Source organism: Callorhinchus milii, unplaced genomic scaffold (assembly GCF_018977255.1).
Source record: "Callorhinchus milii isolate IMCB2004 unplaced genomic scaffold, IMCB_Cmil_1.0 Scaffold22, whole genome shotgun sequence".
Classification (NCBI taxonomy): domain Eukaryota; kingdom Metazoa; phylum Chordata; class Chondrichthyes; order Chimaeriformes; family Callorhinchidae; genus Callorhinchus; species Callorhinchus milii.
The window spans coordinates 5158890-5184619 of record NW_024704763.1 but is presented as its reverse complement, the minus strand read 5'-3'; the positions used below and the strand labels follow the sequence as shown (position 1 = coordinate 5184619).

Below are 25730 nucleotides of genomic sequence, written 5' to 3'. Positions count from 1 at the left end.
TGACATAAGAGTATGGATAATATAATCCTTGCATTTGATATAGCACCTTATCACGTATTCAAGACGTCTCAAAGAGTTTCACAGAATATACTATATAGTGAATTGACTGTGTATTTCAGTGGCAGCCAATTGCGCACAGCAGTGTCCCACGAACACTCGTGGACTGAGTGAACAAATTGTTATTTTTTATTTATTTTGAAGGGAGTATTACCCCTGGATTATTACAAATCGACTAACCACTGGGTTTCTACTTACTGCTAGGGTAAACAGAGGCATGTGCAGTAAGGAAGCTTGGTTTAATGTTTCGCCCCACCCGGGAATCGAATGCGGGTCCTCTTGCGTATATTTACACTGGGGATGGGGAAAGATCCAAGTAACTTGTACTAAATTGTTACAAGGGGCTCCCTGAGCTCCAATACCTCTGCTTGATTTTGTCCTTTTATAAATAGACCTGATTTTGTAGCCATGCATAGACAAGACTAGCATGTGGTAGTTATTAGCAATTGGTTGAAACTGATGTCAAGAATAATGCTTGAAATTAGTGAGGTAATTGTGTGCAAGTAGACTTGCAATGATGCCCACAGATGCTGATTAACATTCTCTTCACTGTTTGCGCTTACAGTCGGAGTTCCTTATATAGTCGTGAATCAGTCCAGATGTTGACTTTGCTTCAGAAATAATAACTTTGAACCGTTACAGAAATTGGTGGGCCACAGGCCAAGGCAAACGCAGCAGTAACTGAACATTACAAATTCTCTCCAACACACAAATACTCTTTCTACTGCCTTAGTGTTTATAGATTCTTATGTGCCTATTTTTAAAAGAAAATTATTCTGCTTTTCCTCTCCTGAATGTGTTGACTCCTTGAGCTGCATGGTTCCATGGGGATCAGCAATCTTTTGGAAACTTGGCCAAGTGTCTTCTTTGCGTAGAAGACTAAAGAATGAGTGTCAGAAAAGAGACCATCACAGCCAATTCAATCCTGTCCATACACAGGGAGTCTTGTAGGTCACTGGTTAGAGCACTCGCTTTGCAAACGAGAGACCTGGGTTCAATTCTCGGCAGGGTGAAATGAAATGTTGGGCAAGTTTCCATACTCTACACCCTTGATAATAATCTCTCAAGACTATAAAAACAATAATAAAATTGGTCACTTCAATCCAGGAATGTTTGTGGGCCACTGCTGTGAGCAATTGGCTGCCGCGTTTCGCCCACAAATATACAGTGAATTCACTTTACAGTATAACATAACGTGTAGGAGCAGGAGTAGACTATTCAGCCTGTCGAGCCTGCCCCGCCATTCAATCATGGCTGATCTTCTAATCTAACTCCAGCTAATAGATATATTTTGTGAAGCGCTTTGAGACGTCTAGAAGACGTGAAAAGCGCTAGATCAAATGCAAGGAATATTATTGTTTCCCAGCAGTGGACACTCTGGGTAACTGATTCCTCGCCCCTTCCCTTCAGCATTTCCTCAAAGGCAATGAGGTCCATTCTAGCATCCAGACTGAGAATAAGTGACTAATAGTATTTCGGCCACAAAATACACAATCACTACACTTATAACAAATGCAAGAATTATTATTAAGTGCCTCAGCAGACATGATTCAAACCTGCAAATCTCTGGTCTGTATAGATTAGTTGTACACTTTAACCCAACAGGTTAACAGTCAGGATTTTTCTCCAATACACTTGTTTTAGCCTGTTGTAAAATGCCTACCTCATGCCCCCAACCCCACTACTTAAATTAATCTTTGGGGGTGCACCTAGAAAGTGGAAGTGTTTTTAAAAATATTTATCTGCATTGTTTTAATTCCAAATCAGGCAAATTCCTTTGTTTATAACCTCAATTTCCTATTAGCACAAATGAACTGATCTCTTTCCTATGAGAGAGTGTCTCTGTTGTTAACATGTGTGAAAAAAATTGAGAAAGCTTTTCCTTTCACTAGGTATGAGCATATATATAAATATATATGTTTGTGTGTGAAACAATCGCTTTAAAACCCTTCATGCCCTGGCATCTCCTTACCTCTCTGACCCTTTTACTTCCCAACCCACTACCCGCTGCCTCCCCTCGACTAGCTCCTGCATGTCCCATTGGTGGCTGCACTTCCAGCCACTACGCCCTGAAATTCTGGAACACTTCCTCTATCTCTTCTCCTTGCCCCTTCCTTCCACATCTTCATATCGCAACTGAAGAACTTTCTCTTTGACCGTGCCTACGATCACCTCCCCACTCCCCCTGGCTTGGCATCGTGTTCCGCCACTATCAAGTGCTCTGGGACGCTACCCTGCATGAGAGGCACTATCTAAATGCAAGTTGTTGTTGAAACAAATGGTTCAGGGTAGGTGTTTGCAGAGCACAAGATTTAGAGGGAATATACAGAAGGTTTCAGAAATATCAAGGGCTGTTTCACTGACTTTGTGTTGGGCAAATAGAATTATTCCAGTTTGGACGAGGGACTGAAATACCAGATTTGATCAGAAATATCAGATCAAATAACTGACCAATTTGTCTTCGGCTCCGAAATGATGAACAAGTTGTTCCTCATGTTGTAATAAAGGAATGAATGTTTGACCTGACATGTATATATGTTGAAGTTAAGCTATAATGCTGTGTCTCTCACCCCCTAAATTAGAAATAACTATCACAAGATCATTAAGGTATTCAGATGAGGAAGTCACTTTAACCCATTTAATCTCAATTTTGGAGTAAACCATAGAAATCTATGCCTTTCGGATCAAAAGTAAGTGCCTGCTCCACCAATGAAACCATCCATCCTCATCTCAATTCCCTGCACTTTCCCTCTACCCTTTAATAACCTTCCTCTGGAAGAGACAATGATGAGTCCTGTGATCTTTTCCATTACCCATGTATTCCTATGACAGAAAAGATATGGCCAAGTTAAAACAAACCTTAAACTACGCTATCTCTCATGCCCTTCAATGAATGCATTCACTAAATAGCCATTAAATCCTTTCTTGTTAGTGCTAATGTTGTGTCTAGCATGGCCTGAATACCAAGTTTAAACTTATAGTCCATACTAATACCCCTGTCCAGTGCAGGACTGAGGGAATGCAGCTTTGTCAGCGATGCTATCCTTCATTGAGAAGTTAAACCAAGGTCCCATTTGGTTGTTCAGGCGGACATTAAACAACACTATTCAAAAATCGAAGGGAGCTTCTCCCAATCTCCTGGCCCACATTCCTTGAGATAAAATTGTTCATTCATTGAATGGTTGTTCATGGGATCTTGCAGTGCGCAGAATTAATATTGTATTTGCTTAAGAACACAAAGCCTATACACTGAAATTCCCTGTGAGGTGCTTTGAGAAGTGTTGACCTTACGGCACTATACCAAATTCAATCAAAGGATAATTACATTGTTATAGCCACTGGCTATCTTTATTATGGACATATTTGGAGCTGTGATATGAATATGCCATTTGTTCTTGCTCATTTGTTTTTAAAATTGAAGAACATTGACTCATTTTCTATAAATACCTGGACAGAGCACTTGTCTGAATGAAGGCGAATTTCCAATGGGTCAGATCCAGCCTTTCCTAGTTCTGATGGATTCAGAGGATCAATCCAGTGGGATTTTATCCAGACGAGATGAATCTTTTCAAAAAGGATTTGGCGAGAAACCATCCTCTTATTATATGAATTAAATGCTCAAGTAGACAATATGCATCTACAGTCAGAACTATTATTTCTTCTATCGAAAGCTATTTTTAAAAAAAGTATTCTTATGTCTTGCTGAGAAGTGGGATGGAGACCCAGAAGTCACTTTTGGTCAGTTCTCTTTCTTGGACTCTGCCCTTTACACCCCAGCTTGTTAGACCCAAGGGTTTACTAGTAAACATTGCAAATCCAGCTGTGTTAGTTTTACTAGCAATAAGAACAGTGTGCCTCCACTTCCCTTCTTCCTCCCACTCCATTCTTAGTCTCAGTCAGGACCCACGAGGACGGTAATGATAACTCTAAGCTTTCCTCCTTCTCATCTCTTTGTGGTGGGAACATTGTTCCTGAGTCGGTCCCAGTGTTAACGTAGGTGGGGGCCATACCCTGAGAGGGAGGCGGAAGGATTCTGGCACAAAGTCTAGGAGATTATATTCTGAGCCTCTTGCTTCTGCAGTGCACTTAAAAATTCCAACTCTATTAGTGTGGGGTCGGTACTTAAAATTCTGAGTAAGTTTTCAATTCCCCTCTCAGCTTGAAGCAGTAAGGCTTTGTCTTGTGTCCTGGCTAATAAGTTGAATGGACGCACGGGCAGGTTAAAAAGGACCAATTGTTAAACACAAACTTGGATTTGGAGGATGCCCATTTTTAGTCTACGTAAATATAGAGCTTGAATTTAACATGGTTCAGCTTTAATAGGAATTTTAATTTACAGCACTGAACAGAGCAAATTGTTCTCGAAGCTCCTGGGACCATAGAAATTTCATGTCAATATAAATATTACATGGACGGCAGGTTAGTCTGACCAGGCATTCAGGCGTTTTGCTTGATTTACCCTGGGGACAGGGAGAAGCTTTGCAGAACTTTTCTTCACAGGGATGAAATGGTTTGGGTAGAGTCCAAGATGGAACGTTATTTAAAATGGTCTGTGGCAGGAAGAGGCATGATAGGCCAAATGTCTTCAGTAATTTGGATGTGTGTAGCCAGAGATGTAGACCAATTTCCATTATACCAGACCACTTGTGGTTGGACATACACACCCTCAACTGACCCAGATACATGCATCTTCTTTTTCCATCACTCCCTTCCCATATATGTAAGATGTGGCACATACTGGTGATTTTTTTTACCCCAATCAGATCAAATTTCAATAGAGTATTTCTGAATATTTATTTTTTCAAGATTGTAACCTTCTTAGTCAATCAGCCATTGAAATGTGAAAACTGAGTTCGACAGAATAATCTGAAGGCTGTTGGTACTGTAAAAAGTGACTATTCAGTCGTTGACTGGGTGGGGCTGAGGTTTGAAACATTCTTCATCAAATGGGTTGAATCAGTCATAGGAAGTTGCTTCTGGTTATTGCCTCCAGAAGAAGACGGTTGGTTTCATTTGCTCTGTGGTGACTGATGTACTTTGAAGCATTTTGTGGTTTTATATGGAGGGTTTGCCTCTTTCCATGGACTGAGCCCAGCACTTGTGCTCTGTTCCAGATGACTGCCCTACAGTCCTCTCACTGCCTTTCACTTTAACCCTGTGTAGCCCCTGCAGAATGAGAGCCAGAATATAATTAGTTTTTAATTGCAGAGTACAGCTAATTTCAGTATGGATGAAAGTACAGGTATCAAATTGATACTGGCACATTTTATTTTACTATCCAACACATATTGGATCAATAAATCTACACTTGAGTGGCATAGTTCATTGCGACACTGTCCTTTCATTTGTCGGACCTGTATTTAATCCAATTTGAACTGATGAGATGAAAGTCTCCAGTGTTCAGTGTTAGTGAGGACCAGATTCTTTCAGTTCTGAACACAAGTTGGGTTTGTACACTCTTGAAATGGCTTCTTTTATCTCACGCAAAGGAAACAAGGGCCTCGAAATAGAATCAGTTCACAAGTTTCCCGGGATTCAAAAGATAATGGATAAAGTAACCCGTGTGAAAGGATCGACGATCACAGGAACTTCTTACAGGGTGGGTTTTGTGCAGAATGGACCAAATGTCAGGGGTTAACTTTTATCCTGACCCCACTTCTAATGGTCCCTGAAGATCGGCAACAAACTTCTCCAGTAAAATGTAGCAGTTCTTCTTTTGTGTAGTTTCATTGTGAAAAGGTGCAGATGTGGTAAGTGTATCTGCACCTTTTCACATTGAAACTACACAAAACAGTAAGACACTAAACTGCCCTATACTCTTATAATGTATAGGACAGTACAACGCTCTGGGATGCTACCCCACGTGAAGGGAGCTATATAAATGCAAGTTGTTACGGATACGGCAACCCATCACAGTGCTTAAGGGTCTAGGAATAGAGGCTCTAAATTTCGAAACAAATGCAACTCTGCTGGTAAAATCACACTGCACAGTACCGTACCAAGTTCAGTCTTGGGAACTGTCTGTTTCTGATTGTCTGCCAAGACACCTCTGGCCAGCAAAGTGATAGAAATGATAAACAAAGGCAAGCAGTGTTACATTTGTATATATTATTAAAAAATGCCTTCTGCAGCTTGTTCTATGCCCTACCACATTGGGCGGTGGAGATGATCGATGGCGAAATTTCCACTCGTTGTGTTAGTAACAAACTGCAGTTTTGCTGTGTTATCCTATAAATTCAGGAGTTTGACATCCTGGTAACATAATGCAAGGCTATAAATGTTTTGTGGTAAAACCATGGATTGTTATGTTTAGCGTTGCCCAGAGTGTTACACTGATGAGGTGCAGCCAGGGCTGGTTGGGGCTGCATGAGGGGCAATATATAAATGCAAGTTGGTCTTGTTGGTGGAAGCAGTGTTCTGCGAGATTAGTGCACGCATTGTGCCTGAAACAAGACATTGAAAGTATGGCTGTAAAAGCTTTCTGTGCAGCAGCATGTAAGGTGAGGGCTATTGACATAGAAAAAATTGCATTTAAGCCAATGGTATATTTACATTGTTCGTTGTTTGCGGCAAGATTGGAAAAGGTCAATCTTCACAACGTCAAACTGTGCATCAAATGAAATCCTTATTTTATCCTGCGAGGACTGACGTTCTCAATGTGCCCACGTTGTGTGAATACCACAATCCCTTCCCATAACTAGAGAGCAGAGGGTGTATTTTTTTTGGTGATCAGAGGTTAGGCCTGCTCACCCCCATTAACCGAATTCCACCAAAATGTTCCACTCAGGGAATAAGGGTTGTGCCCACAGACAAAACCGAATTTCCTCCCCACCCCCTCCCCCAACTCTTCTAGGACCCAAATTGTCAAAGGACAATATGGACCTGAACCACTTCTTCACGACCACCCAAGCAAGTCAGGTGATGGGAGGGCCTCTACGCCAGCAGCAAACCTGGGCAGAGCCTAGTGACCAATGCTCAAGTGAGCTCTTCATTCCAGTATCTCCCCTTCCTCTATGCATAGGGACACGTACAATAGGATCTCTATGGCTTCTGTCACTGCTTATGATCTGGAATTTAGTGGAATTTTAGCCCTCAGCTTTTTAATATGAATGCGATTGATGATGAATGTGAGTGAGTGCATTAATTCAGTCTTTATTAACCTAATATTTCATGAATGCTGACCCCAGTCCACGTTTTCCTGGAGCTTTCATTTTATAAACGTGATCTGTTGACGTATATCAATTTTAGGTACATAACTTAACCCCAAATCCAGTTTGTTTAACTCATGGAAATGTAATTATTTGTTCATCGTTACTTCCCAACTTGCACTGAAAGCCAAATTTATTTTAGTCTGTGTCACCAACCGCCCTCTCAATATCCTCCACAGTGCACTGTCTTCAGCTAAAAATACATGGGAAAAATGAATAAACTTTCCAGCCATACAGCTCCAAGAGAACTCACATTACACTCCATAAACTGGGACCGCCTGTCTGTGCAATTGCACTCTATACACTGCCTGCCTGTCTCTGATCATACCCCATACACTGGGACTGCCTGTCTCTGTGATAATACCCCATACACTGGGCCTGCCAGTCTCTGTGATAATACCCCATACACTATGAATGCTTGCCTATGTCATTACACTCTATACACTGACCGCCTGACTGTGCCATTACACGCTATACAGTGTGACAAAAACAACAAATGACATAGACACAGCGCCTTTCATGTCGGGAGGAGGTCCCAATGCGCTGAACAATCAGGGATTTGGATCCAAGCAGGGGATTGGGATCAGGTGGGGTGGAGGTCAGGGAGGGTAGTGGTAGGAGGGTGACTGAAGGTGTATTTGAAGAGGAAGGTCTTATATATAATATGTCCTTGGGAGTACGGATTAGAATTTGTGCACCATTGCCTTTCAGTAAGCACCTGGTATTGGGACAAATTGTGTATCCGAGGTCAGGAAAACCAGCTGGATCCCAAATAGCCAGAACAAAACCAGTCAGTCAATCTGGCACTGAATTTGAGCATGTAATTCTATTGAATTACTATGTCTGTAATGCTTTTGTGTGGGAGTGTAGTTGTAAGATTGAATCTGATTGTAAAACTTAATCAGTGTGTGGGTGTGTATGTGAAAGTGATGTTGAGATTCCGTGGTGGCTCAAGAGGTTAAACCTGTGCAGCCTAACTTCTAATTGGTTCAAATCTTTAAAATCAATGTATTATTTATTGTGCCTGCTTTGCTGAAAGGAGTCAATTTGTCTCTATTCTGGGTTATTCGGGGGAGTGGGATTGATTTGGGTAGCTCTTTTCAAAAAGCCGGCACAGACACGATGGGCCGAATAGTCTCCTTCTGTGCTGTATAATTCAATGATTTCACACTTTACCGTATTTTAGTGAATTTATCCCCATGTACTTAGGAACAAATAATTAATTTAAAGTTAAAAAAAGTTAGGCTAAATTACAAATATAATATTTAATTGTTAGGCAACGTTTTAGTAAATTTAGTTAGAATGAGGCATCATACCCTAAGCCTAACATCAACACGTTCCCTTTGTTACTGAACGGAACAAGACTAACCCTCAATGTTACTTCTCTGTGCTGCGGCACTGCAGTTTGTACTGCAGTCTAATTGTGGAATCCACGCACAATCCTGTCAAGGCAAAGAGTGTCTGCTGGCTTTTCACTTGAGGCCAGTGCTTGTAATGATATTGATTTGGAACAGAACAGAGTAAGTACATTGATCTCACAAGCCTAATTCTGCTAGTTTATTGCACTGTGGCATATCTTTTAGTGCCATTTCCCTTTTCGCGATAGCCCAAATACCCTTACTTCCCACGCATCTACTGTTTTTTTTTAAAACATCTCAGTTGATTCTGAGTCTGCGGTCTTTTGTGGCATCCCACGTGTGCGTCCCACACCTATCCATGCATGTGTGTCGCACATTTTCACCAACCATCTGTATGAAGAAATGCCAGGAAGAGAGCTGGAGAGATACAGCTGAGCTATGACACGGTTATTTAATTTAACTCAACTTCAAGATCAAGAAGTAAAAGCCAAAGTTTGATACATGTGCATAACTCTGTCTGTGTGATCAGCCTTTATGCACTGACTGTCTGTCTATTTGATTGCACTCTGTGCCACTGTGACACCCGTCTGTGGGAGTATTGACCAGAATTAGTGCACCGATGCCGTACATGTGAATCTGCAAACACAAAGTGGTTGGGTAGAGGTTAAGAGGCCCTCCACCTTTCAGATTAATGTTACGTTCTACGTAAGTTGCTGCCTGTTCCTTATTATAACCATCTGTGTCAGCAAAGCCCTCCACCCTCACTCAATGACTTCAGTCTCTGTGTTACTGTAAAGCAGGTTGGCATGATGCACATTTGCCTTACATCTGTTGTTAATTAGTCTAACTTTTCCAGGAGTGGCTGTAAATAACCTGCCTGATGAAAATGACCCACACTTATGAGGAGGCTTCTACAGGGTTGAATTGTGGTGACAGTGTGCGGTTTGACAAAATGAGTGAATTATTCTCATGGGTTTTGACATATTCGTCTTAACTGAGGTCAGTGTCTCTTGGTCTCACAAGAAAAGATTATTAGCTCATCAAAAAAGAAAGTTGACAAGGATGCCATTTGGCCCACTGTGTCTGTACTGACATTAGTGTCTCCCACCCATGCTATCAGCCCTAGTCCTCCTTCCCTTTTTAAATGTTGTTGTTTCCCCGAACCATTTATTTACCTAATTCCTTTCCGAGTTAGATAAATACAGGGGTGGGGCGGGGGGGTGGTGGCTCAAAGCAGCACAAAGGACCTGCGAGAGACCAGAAGCCAGTACTAACAACTGCCCCCAAAAAGTGGTCAGCGCTGGAGCGGCTCTGGACGTGCTTGCGCAGTGCAGACAATCAGGAAATGGGCTTCACTCGGAGGCCCCGCTGTCTGTGTGTGTGTGTGTGCTTCACATTCCCCACCTTGCCCACTCCACCATTGGCAGGCCTTCAGTCTCTCTCTGTCCCCTCCCTCTGAAACTCCATCCCACAGTCCCTCTGCCTCACCCCTTGCCTCCTTCCAACACCTGACCCTCCTCTATGACCGTGCCTTCAGTCACCTACCTACACCTCCCCTCCCCGCCCTTTACCCCTCCTGATCCCAGCCACCAGCTCGGGTACGGATTCCTATCTGTCCAGCGCCTTGGGACGTCCTGACGTGAAAGGTGCTATACAAATGTAATTTGTTGTTGGTATGTGTGTGTGTCCCTATGTGTTTGTGAGTGTGTCTGTGTGCGTGTGTCTGTGTGTGCGTGCGTATCTCCTGTGTTTGTGAGTGCATGTGTGTCTTTCTCTCTGTATTTATGAGTGTGTGTCTCTCCTCTGTATGTGTCTGTTTGTGAGCGTCTCTGTGTGAGTGCGTTTCTCTCTATGTATGTGTGTCTCTTCTATATACGTGTGTGTTTGTGAACGTCTCTGTGTGAATGTGTATGTGTGTGTCTCTTTCTCGTGTGTGTCTTTGTGTCTGAGTGTGTGTGTGTGTGTGTCTCTCGATCTGAGAATGTGTGTTTCTCTGTCTGTGTGTGTCTGTGCCTCTCTCTGTCTGTGTGTGTCTGTGCCTCTCTCTGTCTGTATGTGTCTGTGCCTCTCTCTGTCTGTGTGCGTCTGTGCCTCTCTCTGTCTGTGTGCGTGCGTGTGTCTCTCTCTGTGTCTGTGTGCGTGCGCGTGTCTCTCTCTGCGTCTGTGTGTGTGTGTGTGTCTCTCTCTCTGGGTCTCTGTCTGCGTGCAGTGTCTCCCTGGTCCTGAGTGTTTTTTTTCGTAGATCTCCAGGCTCTTCGGACCTGCGCTGGTGTACCCCCCTCTTAAAGAATAAATTAATTTAAAAAATTGCAACAATCTAATGTGTGTTACTTCCTCATATTTAGTTTTTATCAATTAAGTGACAGGATGTAGGTTGGCAGTAAAATGTACCTCAATAGCACCAATTGCAATACCACCTCAATTTTGGGCAAATATTTCTGCATTTTTCTATTGGCCCAGGTTATGATCTATTGGCTAAAATCAATACACTTGGGTGGGGGGGAGGTTTGTGCAGAGCAATTTCACCTTGTAGCTAGTTGGTGTATTACAGGAGATTTTGTGTAAAACTAAGAACGTTGTTTATGTCACAAAATTATGCTGGCAATAATTTAAGCTGTAATGCAAATTATACCCCAGTGTTTCTGGGAATATGGATCAGGTCAGAAACCTAGTGCCTATTTTCCAAATCAAAATCCCTAGAAGATTACAGCAGTAGAGTCATAGACACTTTGCCAAACCCACTTTGATTACATTTGAAGTGAACTTTCCATTTGCTCAGATACTGACTACTTTCATCAACAAACTCTACTAACACAAATAAATCAGACAAGCTATTTTCACAAGGAATTTCTAGTCCTTAAAAAAAACTTCCAATCAATCTTTTTTAACTGTTATCTTTCACTCAAAATACAGATTTAGTTTAATTATTATGTTTCCAGAAATGTGTTTTAGGGGAGTTTTATCCTTTAAGAATTTGTCCTTTAATAAATTATTGTTAACTCTTTATTTTGCCAAATATAAAGAATCTGTGGCAGATTTGCACTGGTTATATGCCAATCTGTAATATGACGCATGTATTTCCATGAAGCACAGTCATTAAAGTCTGAAATTCCATCTGCCTTACCCTGTAAGATCATTGTGTATTCATATATAAGATGGTTTAAAATTGTAGAAAATTCTTAAATGAAGTCTTAATTTGCGAGTCACATTTCCCCAGCTCTAGAAAAGAACCGGCTTCCAACTTAAAAACTTTACAATTGTGACCTAGTGTAGTGAAGCTTTACTTAACGTTCATTAGAAAATGTTCCACCCCATTTGGTAAAGGAATTAATTCCCCTTTTGACACATCCGTTCTAGACAATGACAGGAGTGTTCTCCGACTTAAAGTTTGTCTTTATTGTTACAGAGAGCACAGTGTGCTTGGTGCGCTCAGAAGCATCCTACTGCTTTGTATTTAATTCCTACTGTGGCTTTACGTTGCCAACCGTCCCAATAGCTTCTGGTGTGTCATCATCATCATCAATAGCCTCTGGTCTGGCACATAGGAGGGTGTTGAAACTGAACCCTCCCTTGTGCTCAGTGATGAATTTCATTTAATTTCATGAAAATTTAATGCCCATTTTCAGGTCGCGCCTGAAGAACTTCCTTTTCGACTGTGCCTAAGGTCACCTCCTCCTCTCTTCCCCCCCACCCATGCACGTTGATGTTAATAATATTTGTGTGACAAAGATTCTGCTGTTGCAAGCTCCTCTGGGCACATCTTTGTACCCTTGCCTCTCTCTGGGGGGCAATCGTTTTGCTTTAGGTATTAGTATATGCATGGGAAGATATTCTACCTGTGTCTAAATGTACTCTGTTTATGTTGCATTTTAGGGCATCCAGAATTTGACAAATTCTTAAATAAAGCACCTTAATTTTGGAGCCAGTTCATTTTCGTTTCTCTGCAGCAGAATGCAACATTTTTTAATATCACCGCCAACACCTTTGGTACTAATACCACTGAATAACAATTCTGTCCCTTTCAGTTCGATGATGAGGTGGAAGCTGATGCCACGCTAAGAATACCACAACAGAAATGGCAATGATGGGTCACACTTTTTACAAGTGGCAGATTGTTTTCGATTGAAAAAACGATCCATCTGTTCCCTCAAATCCCACTTTCACAGCTAAACTTTGAAAGTAAATTTCAGTGACGTATCGTGTAAACCTATGCAATCATCAGGGTTAGAGACTCCAGCTGCTCCACTGAACTGAGGGCAGTAATAATAATAATTCTTACATTTGATATAGCGCTTTTCACATCTTCTAGATGTCTCAAAGCGCTTCACAGAATATGCTGGAAAGTGAACTGACTGTATATTTGTGGACGAAATGCGGCAGCCAATGGCGCAAAGCAGTGTCCCACAAACAGTCGTGGATTGAAAGTGACCAATTTATTATTGAATTGATAAGTTAATACATTAATTATTTATTAAATTTATTTATTCAAAAATACATTACATGACAAAGTGGTGTATCAAATGCAAGGATTATTAGAGTAAATCGAGATCCAGGTGAAGTTTCTCCCCAGTCGAGTAGCCAATAAATGGTTTCCATTGTTCCTTCTGGTACTGTCTCTTGCATTTGATTTACTGTGGTGCCTTTTCGCGTCATTGAGATGTCTCAAAGCACTTCACAGAATATATTGTAAAGTGGATTGACTGTGTATTTTGTGGACGAAACCACTTGCATCTCTTGCATACATATAGGAAATTTGTGTGCAGGCTTGATGGCACAGCATAGTCCTTTAACAAGCGCCTGCAGGGTAAAAGATAAGGAACACATTTTAAGTTACTGGGACTATATGTCGGTGGAGTGGTACCTTTACTGTGGTCTGGTAATCTTTCTGAAAAACTGACACATATAGTCAATAGAAGTGCAAGTTAACAGTTTGTGTCCTTTAATTTGGGCTCAGGAATTCTGCTTTGACAGATCCTCAGTGTGAACAAAAACATTCAGAAAATCCAAACTGTAAATACACTCTGAAGATAATTACTTTTATTGTAGGGCCTTTGATAATCTTCAACTCAGAGCATTCGCCTTCCGCATGGAGAGGTCCCGGTCTTTGATTTGAAAAGCACCTTTTAAAACAAATGTTGGCGAACTTAAGAAAGTTTGCGAAACAAAATGGACCATTTATCTCACAAAACCATCTCCTTTCACAGCGTATGCATTGTAAAATGTACCCTATAGTGGACATCCTCCGCTGTGCTAATCTCTTGCGAAATATATTTCCTGACTTCTTATCCTCAATAGTAATCGAGTCTAAATGTACCCCCATTTATTCACCATTCAACTCCATCTCTATATTCTACCCAAACAACATTCCCTTCCACCCATAGGGCCAGTTGCACAGAACAATTGAGCTCCAATTTTACTTGGAGAAACTCCAGATTTCATTTCAATTGTTGTCTACCCTAATTACATTGGAATGATTCAGATTCCTCCTTGCTAATAAACACTGCTTCATTGCCATCTACAAGGCAGTTGGTATTGGAAACCGTGAAAGAAAGAAATGTAAATTTCAGATGTCAACTCTGACTCTGAGTGTGCACTTTCGAATCTTGTTGGTAGACAACCTTGTGATGGGTAATAATAATAATCCTTGCATTTTATATAGCACCTTATCACGTCGTTGCGACGTCTCAAAGGGCTTCACAGAATATACTGTAAAGTGAATTGACTGTATATTTGTGGGTATTGTTCAATACTGGCTGGATCTTGATTTGAAAGCTCACATTTTCTCTCTTGAGAATAAGAATACTCAATGGAGTGTTTAAGGCAAGAAACAATTCTCATATTGTGCCTCGCAACAGGAGGGGGAGGAGCAGAGGAAAGAGTCTTGTACTGACAGACCTCTGTTGGAATCTTGGAGGCTTCACTCTGCAGTTTGCCTGGGCAGGGTCATTAACATGAGCAGGGGAAGTCCTGGAGGTGGTTGAGAGGATAAATACAAACTGCATCTGTCAAGGGAATCTGTATCCCAACATAACAGACGTAAGCAACTGTGAGATGGAGCCAAATAGGAAATGGTACCTAGCAAGAAGACAGTGCCAAAGAAGATGATAAGAAGGAACTGGTGTTAGTTTGTTGATCTCAGTGGCAGTGCAATGGTCAGATCCAGAGTATGGTATAAAATTTAAGGAAGCTGTACTTCTTTCAACTGGAGCTGCAGAAAGGTCAAATGCTAACTTTGTATCTGAGAAAGCCCCTGTGTTTGAGAAGGACACTTGTTTGGGGGCCATTCTTTGATGTGCACTGCTGGTGAAAGAGTGCGTGTCCTCTGAAGATATTCAGTGCTGCAGCTGGAGGCACAAATGTGTTTGGTGAAACATAATGACTGGCTATTAAACCTGGAGCCACTGAGACAAGCGGGGGGGGGGCGAGTGTTCCCTCTACTCAAGTGAGGCTTTGTGATATTGAATGTGTTTTAATGGCACTGCAACCCAACAACCTTCCAGACGTTCTGTCAGGAACAAAAATTTCAGGGAAAAGTGGAGTTACTGAGGAAATGGTGAGTCATTTTATTGAGCCGTCATAAAACAGCACTTGTACTCTCTCAGTGTTTAGCGGCTCTACATGAAGTGATGAATTACAGGCTGGAGCCAAATCATTGAGATTTTTTCCATGATGAAGAAAGGGGTCTTTTTTAGCAATTTAGATTATAGATATTCTGGAGTGAATACAGGCGCAAAAGCGCACTCACTCACTCTCTTACACACACTCACTCACTCGCATTCAATCTTTCCCTCTGCAAACCCTCCTCCAGCAGAAACGCACTATGTATTTCCCCCCCCCCCGCCCCCCCCACCACCATGTATTCAGCACAGAGCTGTTACTAACTTGTTCTTTACATACTACATTTTTAAGTGAAACATTCTTTCAGGATCACTTAATGCTCTATTGATTTTTCATTTTAGTGATGTGTTCTCCTGTCTTGTGCACTTATTATTTTGCCCATCTTTATTGCAGTGTCCTTCTTTGGAGATAGCTACGTGGAGGTGAGGGAGCTTGGTGTTTTTGCTTCATTCAGTCTCTCCATAAAGTTCCTGACCAGTAGGCGCAATGGATTTCTCTTTTTGGCCGAAGGACAATCTGACTACCTGCTGACAGAGTTGCACTCTGGAGTGTTACAGGTAAAGATCCAGGTGAAATAACGTGAAAGGGTACATGTTGAACTTGGCTTCAGTCATGAGTTATAGCAATGACCAGGTACGTGAAAGGCCGGACTAACTATGAGAGTATATAGAGGAGATTTCACGTAGATCATGACTAAGGCCATTCGAGCCGTCAGGCCTTCCACAGTGCTCACAGTAGACTGAAAAGAAGTACTGTGCCCAGTGATATTAGAATGCAGAGTAATATCAGGAGTTCCTCTGCTCTCCTGATTATTACTCTAGCTTCCCAACATTAATATTAAATTAGATTCAAGACTGAGGAATATTTGCTGCTGGAGAATAACTGCACCATATTGTTATTGCTAACCCTCATGATTAAAAGTCAATATTGTTTTTCAGGTGAAATTAAAACTTGGATCTGAAGAAGCAGTAATACATTCTCTGTCTGGCCTGAAGCTTAACAACCTTGTATGGCATGATGTACTTCTTATGCACGACAACGGGATCCTGACCTTAACTGTTGATGAACTCTTCACAACTTCTGTGAAGGTGCCTGGTGAACTGAATGTGGACAATGGCCTGTATGTGGGAGGACCTGGAGAGCTGAGAAGCCCCTACTTAACAAGTGCATCCCCTCCCTTCAGAGGTTGCATTTCTAAAGCTGTCTTCAATGACAATGATATCCTAAGGCCACTCATATCACAACCCCGATATAAAACTCTGCATGAAGTAGAACTTGGATGTAGCCAGGTATTGACAGCAGGGAATGATGACCCTATCAGCTTTCTGGGACCCAAATCCTATGTCTCTTTTCCAAGCTGGAATGCAAAAGAGGAAGGGATATTCCAGTGTTCGTTGAAGACTGTTGTCCTGGAAGCCCCTTTGCTCTACCATTTAGGGCAGCAAAATAATTTTATTGCTCTTGAAATTACCCAAGGGCATTTACGCGTCATGCTCGACAAGGGAAGTGGAATTTATGTCCTCGAAAATGCCCGTTTTATTAGTGACGGCAAGTGGCACACTGTTACACTGTCAGCTCATATAAACCAGATTGAACTCATCGTAGATGGTGAAAGGGCGGAGCAGACTTTCCTAAGTGAAGATGAGGAGAACTATCTAGATCTCGAAGGGCATTTGTTTATTGGAGGAATAGATAAAAAAGTTCTAGCTGAAATAAGGAACCGGGACCTCTCCACCATACTGGGAGAACAAACAGTGTCCGGTTCCTTTGTTGGATGCATTCAAGACTTAAAGGTGAACTCAGTAAAGAAAAGTTTGCCGGACGCAATACTCACAAAGGGCATTTATACGGAGTGTGAAGATGAGGAAAGTGTGGCCAACGGGCAATTTGAGGACCCAGTAACGCCCTCTGCAAGTCACGTGCAGGTTCCGACAGCCAGCCCTACATTTGCACCGTGTTTGCTGAGCAAGAACATGCCTGAAGCCTTCAACAATTTTACTAGGCTGTTATCTCTGAGGCCATTGATTGTAAAGGAAGGAGGGGGTGCAGTTTTAGAGCTTGAACATGTCCATCCCACTCTTGATTTGAGCAGCATTAGAGTAAGACATTCCCAAGTACTTTTCAAGGTGACTGAGGATGGAATACATGGCCGCCTGAAAGTAAATCTTCCCGGTGCAAGAAGCAGGAAAGCATTTACCTTGTTGGATGTGATCAACCGTCATATAATTTACAACCATGATGGGTCTGAAGGGCCACTCGATTGGTTAACATTTGACGTATCTGTTTACAGTAAACAAGAGATCCCTGATTGTTTAAAACAGGGTCAACGGTATATTTTTACCATCAATATCACCCCAGTCAACGACCCACCAGAACTAATCTTCCCAAATGGGAATCTTATGATGATCCTTGAAAATACATGGAAAGCCCTCGGTCCTGATGTAGTCCAGGCTGTAGACGTGGATACCAACTGTGCTGAGTTGAGAATTATGGTAGTTAGTGGATCAGGTTTGGGTTATATTCATAATGTGAAGAATCCTGACCAGAGGATTGGAGAATTTTCATGTCAGGATCTTGAAGCAGGAGATATTCGCTATGTCCACAGAGGCAATGAGGATTCTCAATTAACGATGCAAGTCAGTGATGGAGAAAGAGTGAGTGCTGCTTCTCTATTGAGAATAACAGTATTGGAGCCTGACCTTCAAGTGGGCAACAATACTGGTTTAATCCTGCCACAAGGAGGCACTAGCTTTATCACCATTAGCAACCTGTCTGTGGAAACGAATGTAATGGAGCAGAGAGTGGACGTTTGGTACAATATCACCGACGTATTATACTATGGTGAGGTTCAGAAACAGGACACGGATGGGGAGTGGAAACCAGTGAATCAGTTCCAGCAGCAAGATCTAGAGCTAGGACACCTCCGCTATTTCAGCACCGATCCCGAGTCCCGTGAGATAGACATGACTGAGAGACTTCACTTTGCTGCCCGAGTTGGACAAAAGCTCCTTGAGAATAACATCTTTCTGATAAAAATAAAACGAGCCAAGATAACACTGGTAACGATGGCTCCCAATGAGCTAATGAATATAAGACGGGGGATGATCACACAAGATGCATTAGAAGCTGCGGTGGAGGACAAAACAGTTTCCGCTGACCAGTTGCGCTACGTTATTCTAAAATCTCCTGTGAATGGGAAGCTCCTGGTAGCAAACGAGGAGCTCGTGGTAGGCTCCACATTCACTCAGGAGGATTTGAAGCAAATTGGCCTCACTTATATAGCAATGATTAGGAATGCTGAAGAGACCGAAGATAGCTTCCAGTTTCAGGTCTTTTTCGAGAGCCGACATTCCCCAGTGTACACCTATCCAATTTTGATTGCCATTGACCCAGAGCTACCTGCTTTGGTGATTAAGGGTTTGGTCGTGATGGAAGGTGGCACACAATCCATCACTGAGAATGAGCTCTTTGTGAAAAGCGAATCTAGTATCGCGTTTGCGTATAACATTACTCACGGACCTCAACATGGGAAACTGATCGCACAGGCAAGTGGACAAGGACCCATCACGACTTTTACCAATGAAGATATTCTCCAAGAGAGATTGTGGTACAAGCATGATGACTCTGAAAGTGAAGAGGATGAGTTTGGTTTTGTTGTTCTGAAACAGTTCGAAGGAGAGGCTGACTCTGAGTCCAACCAGGTCCATGGCATCATGAGAATCTCCATCCAGCCCCAAAATGATCAGCCGCCAATGCAAGTGGTGGACAAGATCTTTAACATCACCGTCAATGGGCAGCGCTTGCTAACCACAGAGCAGTTGCGTTTCCACGATGCCGATTCCGATTTTGACGATTCCCAATTGATTTATACAAAGTGGAGCATCTCCAACGGTGACATTGTCTCTGCAGCTGACACTGCTCAAACACTCTCCCGCTTCACTCAGGAAGACATGGAGAAGAAGCGTGTGCTGTTCGAACACCATGGAGCCCACCGGGGGAGGTTCCAGCTGCAGGTCTCTGATGGTGTGCACCAAACCACAGCGGTGATGGACGTGCAAGCATCAGATCCCTACTTGAGATTGATCACAAACACCAAGCTGATGGTCCTACAGCGACAAGAGGCCACTATCAATGGGCTTCACCTCAGTGTGGAGTCCAACATGGACATCAGGAGCGAAGAGGAAATAATTTACCAAGTAACAGATCCCCCAGGTTATGGAGAAATTCTAGTCAACGGTGAAGTGGGGTTGGCTTTTTCACAGCAAGATATAAACCAGGGACAAGTAGTCTATCGCCACAATGGGAATAGACAGTCAAAGGATTCTTTTAACTTTCTAGTTGGAGTGAATCAGATGCAAGTGATGGGGACTTTTGGCATTCAGATCTTTTTGGAAAGTCATCGCAACTCGCCAACCGTTCTCCACAACAAAAAGCTCTTTGTTAAACAAGGGAAAGCAACGACAATTTCGAAAGAACAACTGCTAGTAAGTATGTGAATGTCCTGATTTTGCAGAGTAGACCATAGAAAGCTACAACACAAAGGGAGGCCATTGAACCCTTTGTATTAGACTCAATGTTAGCTCCTCAATCTTTTCCTGCACCCTCTAACTCTCTTCCTCCCATCATGCTTATTTAATTCCCTTTAAATGTCCCAATCAGCTTTCCTCCAACAGTCACTCTGGTAGTTTATTACCTACTCTGACAACCCTCTGGGAATTTATAATAATTCTTTCATTTGATATAGCGCTTATGTCATTGAGACATCTCAAAGCGCTTCACAGGATATACTGTAAAGTGGTTGACTGTAATTTGTGAGCGACAGTTTTTTCCCCTAACTTTCTCTTTTCACACTTCTTGTCATTTTGATATTCTTTACAGTGCTGTTGCGTTGTTAGACGTGCTGTCCTTTGGATAAGATATTAAACCGAGTTCCTGTCTCTCTATTAAGATGGACTTTAAGGATCCACAGCACTATTCAAAAAGAGAAGAGATTGTCTGGCCAACTAATCCCCCAGATAAAATTAGTCATTCACTTCATAATGTAGTAATAATAATCATAATCCTTACATTTGGTATAACTCTCTGTTGTATTTGAAGAGATTATTTGCATTCAAGGTTTGTTTGGGTCTTTGGGTAGAACACATCTTACTCCAAAAGGTGCAAAGTTCATGAAATAATTTGAATTCACTAATGAACAACAGGGGAAACTGAATTATTTACTGGGAGGTTTATGGAAGTGTTGATCCCATGTTGTTTGATTAGCTGCATCTGCTTTGAATCATTGTTTGTTTTGGAGCCAATTATTGCAAGTCCCAATATGCGGATTTATTTTGAATCACTGAAATGTTTTAAGTTTCACCTATTTAGAATGATCAGAAGGTCTTAGGGTGCAAACTAATGAAATGAATATTACACACTGGAGATCTCACACCTGACACTGAGTGTGTAACAGTTTCAAGTTAACTGAAGATTTCATAATAAGCTATAATAATTTTTTGCATTTGATAAAGCGCTGTATCACATCTTCGAGACGTCTCAAAGCGCTTCACAGGATATACTGTAAAGTGAATTGTATATTTTGTGCGCAAAACGTGGCAGCCAATTGCAGACAGCAGTGTCCCAGAAACAGTCGTGGATTGAGTGACCAATTTATTATTTTTTTTGAAGGAATTATTACCCCTGGAAAAGTGATCCACCAATTGACTAACAACCGGGTTCCTACTTATTGCGAGGTAAACAGTGGCGTGTGGAGTAAGGAAACTTGTCTTAAAGTTTCGCCCTGCCGGGAATCAAACCCAGGACTCTCGCTCGCGAGCACTGAGCTCCTTTGTCCAATGGTGGTGTCTAAACCGTGACTTAAAAGAGGAATATTTATTAATAATAATGGTAATCCTTACATTTGAAATGGCGGTTTTCATGCCGGGCAGATATCTCAAAGCGCTTCTCAGCATTTACTGTGAATTGCAGTGACTGTATTTTGTCGGTGAACGCAGCATTCAGTTTTCTGAGGGGGTTGTGGAGCTCAACTCAATCGGTTGCACTATTGACTCTGAGTCGAGCCTCACAACACCCCCCCCCTCCCGCCCCCAGATAAAATTGGTCATTTATTTTATGGCTGTTTGTGGGACTTGGCAAAGCGTAACCCAGGGCAGTAACAGAAATGTTATGATAGAATATTAAAAATAATTTAAAGGTAGAAAATGGGAAAAGAACGAAGGTTTGGAGAAGAACAAAATGGAGGAGGGGAGGAAAGACTGCGGAAGCTTTTAAGAATAAAATAGTAAATCTTCTACACCTGACTTGCTTTATTACTGTAATCAGATTTGTTTCAGCGTAAGGCTGCAATTTGGCGGAGTTTTGTGTTCTGCCCTCTTTGCTCTATGGTCTAACAGCTGTTCCTGTAAAGAGAGCCTTTGTCCTGTGAGCAGGAAGCTGAACTCTGTGTACTGTGGATGCAGAGTTCTGTCTCTGAAGAGAGAGAGAGAGAGAGCTCTCAATTACTCCAATTACACTAACCTGCTCTACAGTCGTTTGTACTTTCGTCACCGCACTCGGAAATTTGCTTTAAAATGGTCGACACTGGCCAAAGGTTCACAGACTAAAGTGATTGAGATCTTTATTTGCAACCAGATATGACATACAATAATCAGCAGACACTAAACGCACAGTATCCACAATATAAACCCAAAGTCCAAAACGAGCCCGTTCCCCTTCGTAAGCCGCTGGTTTAGTTCACAATCCATCTTCATCTCCCCTGAGTTCTCATTTCCACCTCCACCCCCACCAATCCCTCGAATCATCCTTTGTCCCTCAGGCACAGAACGTCCCGATAATGAGATTTTCTAAATTCTTTAAGCACGGAGACAGAAAAGTTCTTCTTGAGGATTGTGCAAAAGCAAGACTGAATTTAAGCTTTTTCCATGATCTTAAATTTTAAGGTAAATTGTTCTTATTTGGTTGGCATTTCTAACCTCATATTTCCCCACTGTTGTACCAGGATACCTGGCTTCAACTCCATGGGTGCCCAAATCATCAACCGGCGGGTAATATTTATTTTTCCTGACCAAACTTCCTGCATGTCCCCAAATTAAGTCCAGATAATCCACAGCCACTCCATGATCGCCGGCAGATTTCCCAGAGGCCGGACATGGATCTTACAAAATCCATGGGGTGCTTTGCACGTTCTCTTTCCCACGCCACACAGCAGTGCTGTCCTGACTGACTGATGCATCAGTTTGTTTTCCTGGATGAAGGAGAAAACCATATTAAAGACCATGACCTCAATATAGAAAACAAATGTGTACAACAAATCCCTGGATAGATGGGATCAAATGGGCTTTAAATGCCTTGTTCACATGCAATGAAGGGCTTCTCTTTGTTCTATTTGGTCAATACTAAATGGGTCCCAGGTCTCTTACCTTGTTGTCTGAAGAATTGCTGCATGTGCCTCCTTTTTGCTATTAAAGAATATTCTCAAATCAAACCCTAGGACAAATTTATAGTTGGTCAACATTCTTCTCGTGGAAAAGTAACAAAACTGAGATATTAAGCCATGTGAGCCAGGTTTAATGGAGACAATGGCCACAATAAATACTGTTAGATGGGGATATATACTGATAGACTAGGTTCAAGATGCCTTAACAACATGATTGATGCAAATGTCTTTTTTTTCTTTTCCTCAACAGGTTTCCCACAATGATAGTGCCCCGTCAGACGTGATCTACACTGTAAAAACTCCTCCACTCCATGGCCAGTTGGTTATGGTCACTGATAGCCAGCCACTGGCCAGACAGGGTCACATTCAATCATTTTCTCAGAAAGATATAAACAGGGGCAAAATTCAATACTTTAATTCCAGGCTCAGTCCTCAGGGGGATGTGTTTATCTTGGATGTAACTAACGGATATCAGACAGTGGAGGGATTGACAGTATTTGTGGAGGTCATTCCTGACGCAGTTCTCTCAGTGACACAGAATATCTCAGTCAGAGAAGGTGACCTGGAAGCCATCACTGAGCAGGTCTTAAACGTGTCAAGTTATCTCACAAACCTGAATTTGGATTTGAATTTCTTCATCGTGGAAGCTCCTCAACGGGGTATCATCGAACACCAAAGGCGTCCTGGCGTTAGATTATCTCAATTTACTATGGAAGAGGTAGGTTGGCTTTGAACACAAGATGGCTATACCTGAAGCCCATAATTCCACTGAGCCTTAGCCTTGAAGACCGTTTGGTCTTGAAATGTAAAATTGGGCAGAATTGTTAAACATTCTTTAAATTAATGTGGAAAGACTTTGTCACAGGTCAGCCTTACGTTGGGCATGTGTGTGGTGATGTATCGAGTCAGTTCTGCTAGTGTTATTTATTTTGTTGTTTCCTTAGACCTTCATGTTTCTCTGTTGTACAGGTTAAAGATGGAAGGGTCTTCTACGCTCATGACAACAGCGAAACCCTGACCGACAGCTTCACTCTTGTCCTCAATTCTTCAGCCATTGCCAGGCTCAGCCAACCAGTCACGGTAACCGTGAGTGTGGTTCCTGTGAATGATGAAGTTCCAGTTATCAGTGTGAATACCGGATTGGAGGTGAGAAAGCTGCTTGAATCACCAGTGTTGTGACTTCCAGGTGATAAGAACTGAATGCTACATCTGTGCTCTGGCACCTTCTGGTTGTCAGTTCTGGCTGGCTAGCATGTTCTTAGCAAGGAAAAGAACATGAAACATAAGAACATAAGAATTGCTAGATGAAAGAATACCAAGGTCCATCCAGTTCGCCTTCCACCATCCTGGCAGTTGCACGTACATGTCATGTCCCAAACTATATACTGTATCCCAAGATATTTTTCCTTACAAAAATCTATTATTTGGGCTGCAGTTTGCTCCTCATCCTCCTTCCCTTAAATGTTTCAATAAAAGATGAGCAGCGAAGGGCAGATTCCGCTGGTAAACTCGCTGACTTTGGGGCAAGTTGTATTTATTTGGACTTTTTTATGGTAATGTGGAGGCATTTTATTACTGCGCTTATCTGCTAATGTGATCTTCTATTCCTGTATTCACCGTGACATTAACAAGACCTCTACGAAAAAACAATGTGGGTAGGTTTTCCGAGTGTCATTAGGCACTCTGGAGACCTGAAGAGCAGCATAACTGTGACACTGGAAACAATATGTCTTATGGGCAAGATGGATTGAGGCTGATTGTTCTGTATATTTCAGAGCGCAAAATTCCCAGGATACTGTTGAAATTACCCAGAACACTCCGCTAAATAAAATACTGGATTGAGCAGTGGGCTGGTAAATGGAATTTGCTTTAGAAAAGTGTCTTGCTCAGCGAGCTGAAGAGCAAAATCATTTCTACATCAATATTCAGCAATCTGTGACGGTTACTGAACGTTGTTTAGATCCAGACTGTTCAGGCTGCTAATATTAGTCATGAAAGTAACAGACCTTGGGAATTTGTACAAATATTTCTTGCTAGGAAATGACTGAAGCAGGGTAGTTAGTTACTTAACTGAGCATTGGTCTGAGCTCAGTGTGGGAACATAGAGCAGCGCAGAATTGAGACAAATACTTGAAGAATTTCTATTAAACCTTTGGGGGATTCCCAGTGTTTCATTGTTAAAATAGTCCTTTCTTTCTTCAATTTGTGTCCCCCCTCTGTGTTAGGCTGAATAGGTCTCCATTGTATGGAAACTGGTGTAGATTCTCTTCAAGTCGATCTGTTGGGGAATAGGTGGGGATTACGGAGCCAGTGGAAGCTGGTGAGCATTGGGGTGATAGGCTGTTAGGGCTGATGGGTTAATGGGGGCGACGGGTTAATGGGATGTTGGACTTGTGGAGCCTTATGTGGTAAAGAATGTAAGTTGCGGAGTTCTGGATACTTTGGAGCTTATGGAGAATAGAACTGGGAGGCTGGCAAGGAGGTTTTCAGAGAATGAGGTGGCAAAGACACGGATGAGGGTTTGGGCTGCATTGGGGTGAGGTGATAATAGAGGTGCCTTCAGCCTCTCCGCCCCCATCCTCTGGAACTCCATTCCACAGTCCCTCCGCCTCGCCCCCTCCCCTGCCTCTCTCAAGACCCTCCTCTTCGACCGTGCCTTTGGTCATCCTCCTACCCCTACCCTCCCTGCCCTCCACACCTCCTGATCCCAACCACCAGCTCGGGTGCGGTTCCTGACTGTCCATTTGTGACGGGTTGGGTGTGGAACAAAAAAAACCCCGAGAGGCAGAGAACAAACTGGTGTTGGAGTGAATAACCGCTGTTTAGCGGGGTGGGGATTGGCTGCTGCGTCACAGTGTTGTAAATGGCCACTAGGTGGGCAGTGCTGTAAATGGCCAATGGTGCGTCAGTGTTTCCAATGGCCACCATGGTGTGTGAATGGCCACGGTGTGCTTCCAATGGCCACTGGGTGGCAGTGTTGTGAATAACCCTGGCATGTCAGTGTCCTAAATGGCCACTGGGTGGCAGTGTTGTTAAATGGCCACTGTGCAGCAT

At 42.4% G+C, this 25730-nt stretch overlaps 1 protein-coding gene across 1 annotated transcript in view; it reads left to right on the top strand.

Moving 5' to 3' along the window:
* The first annotated feature begins 6933 nt into the window (after window positions 1-6933).
* cspg4 (chondroitin sulfate proteoglycan 4) overlaps window positions 6934-25730 on the top strand; it is a 32557-nt gene continuing 13760 nt past the window's right edge. Inside the window, exons 1-6 of the mRNA XM_007909981.2 lie at window positions 6934-7036; window positions 12030-12125; window positions 15635-15798; window positions 16180-19725; window positions 22927-23394; window positions 23646-23822. Of these exons, the coding sequence (XP_007908172.2) occupies window positions 6934-7036; window positions 12030-12125; window positions 15635-15798; window positions 16180-19725; window positions 22927-23394; window positions 23646-23822 (4554 nt within the window). The remainder of the gene's footprint in view (window positions 7037-12029; window positions 12126-15634; window positions 15799-16179; window positions 19726-22926; window positions 23395-23645; window positions 23823-25730) is intronic.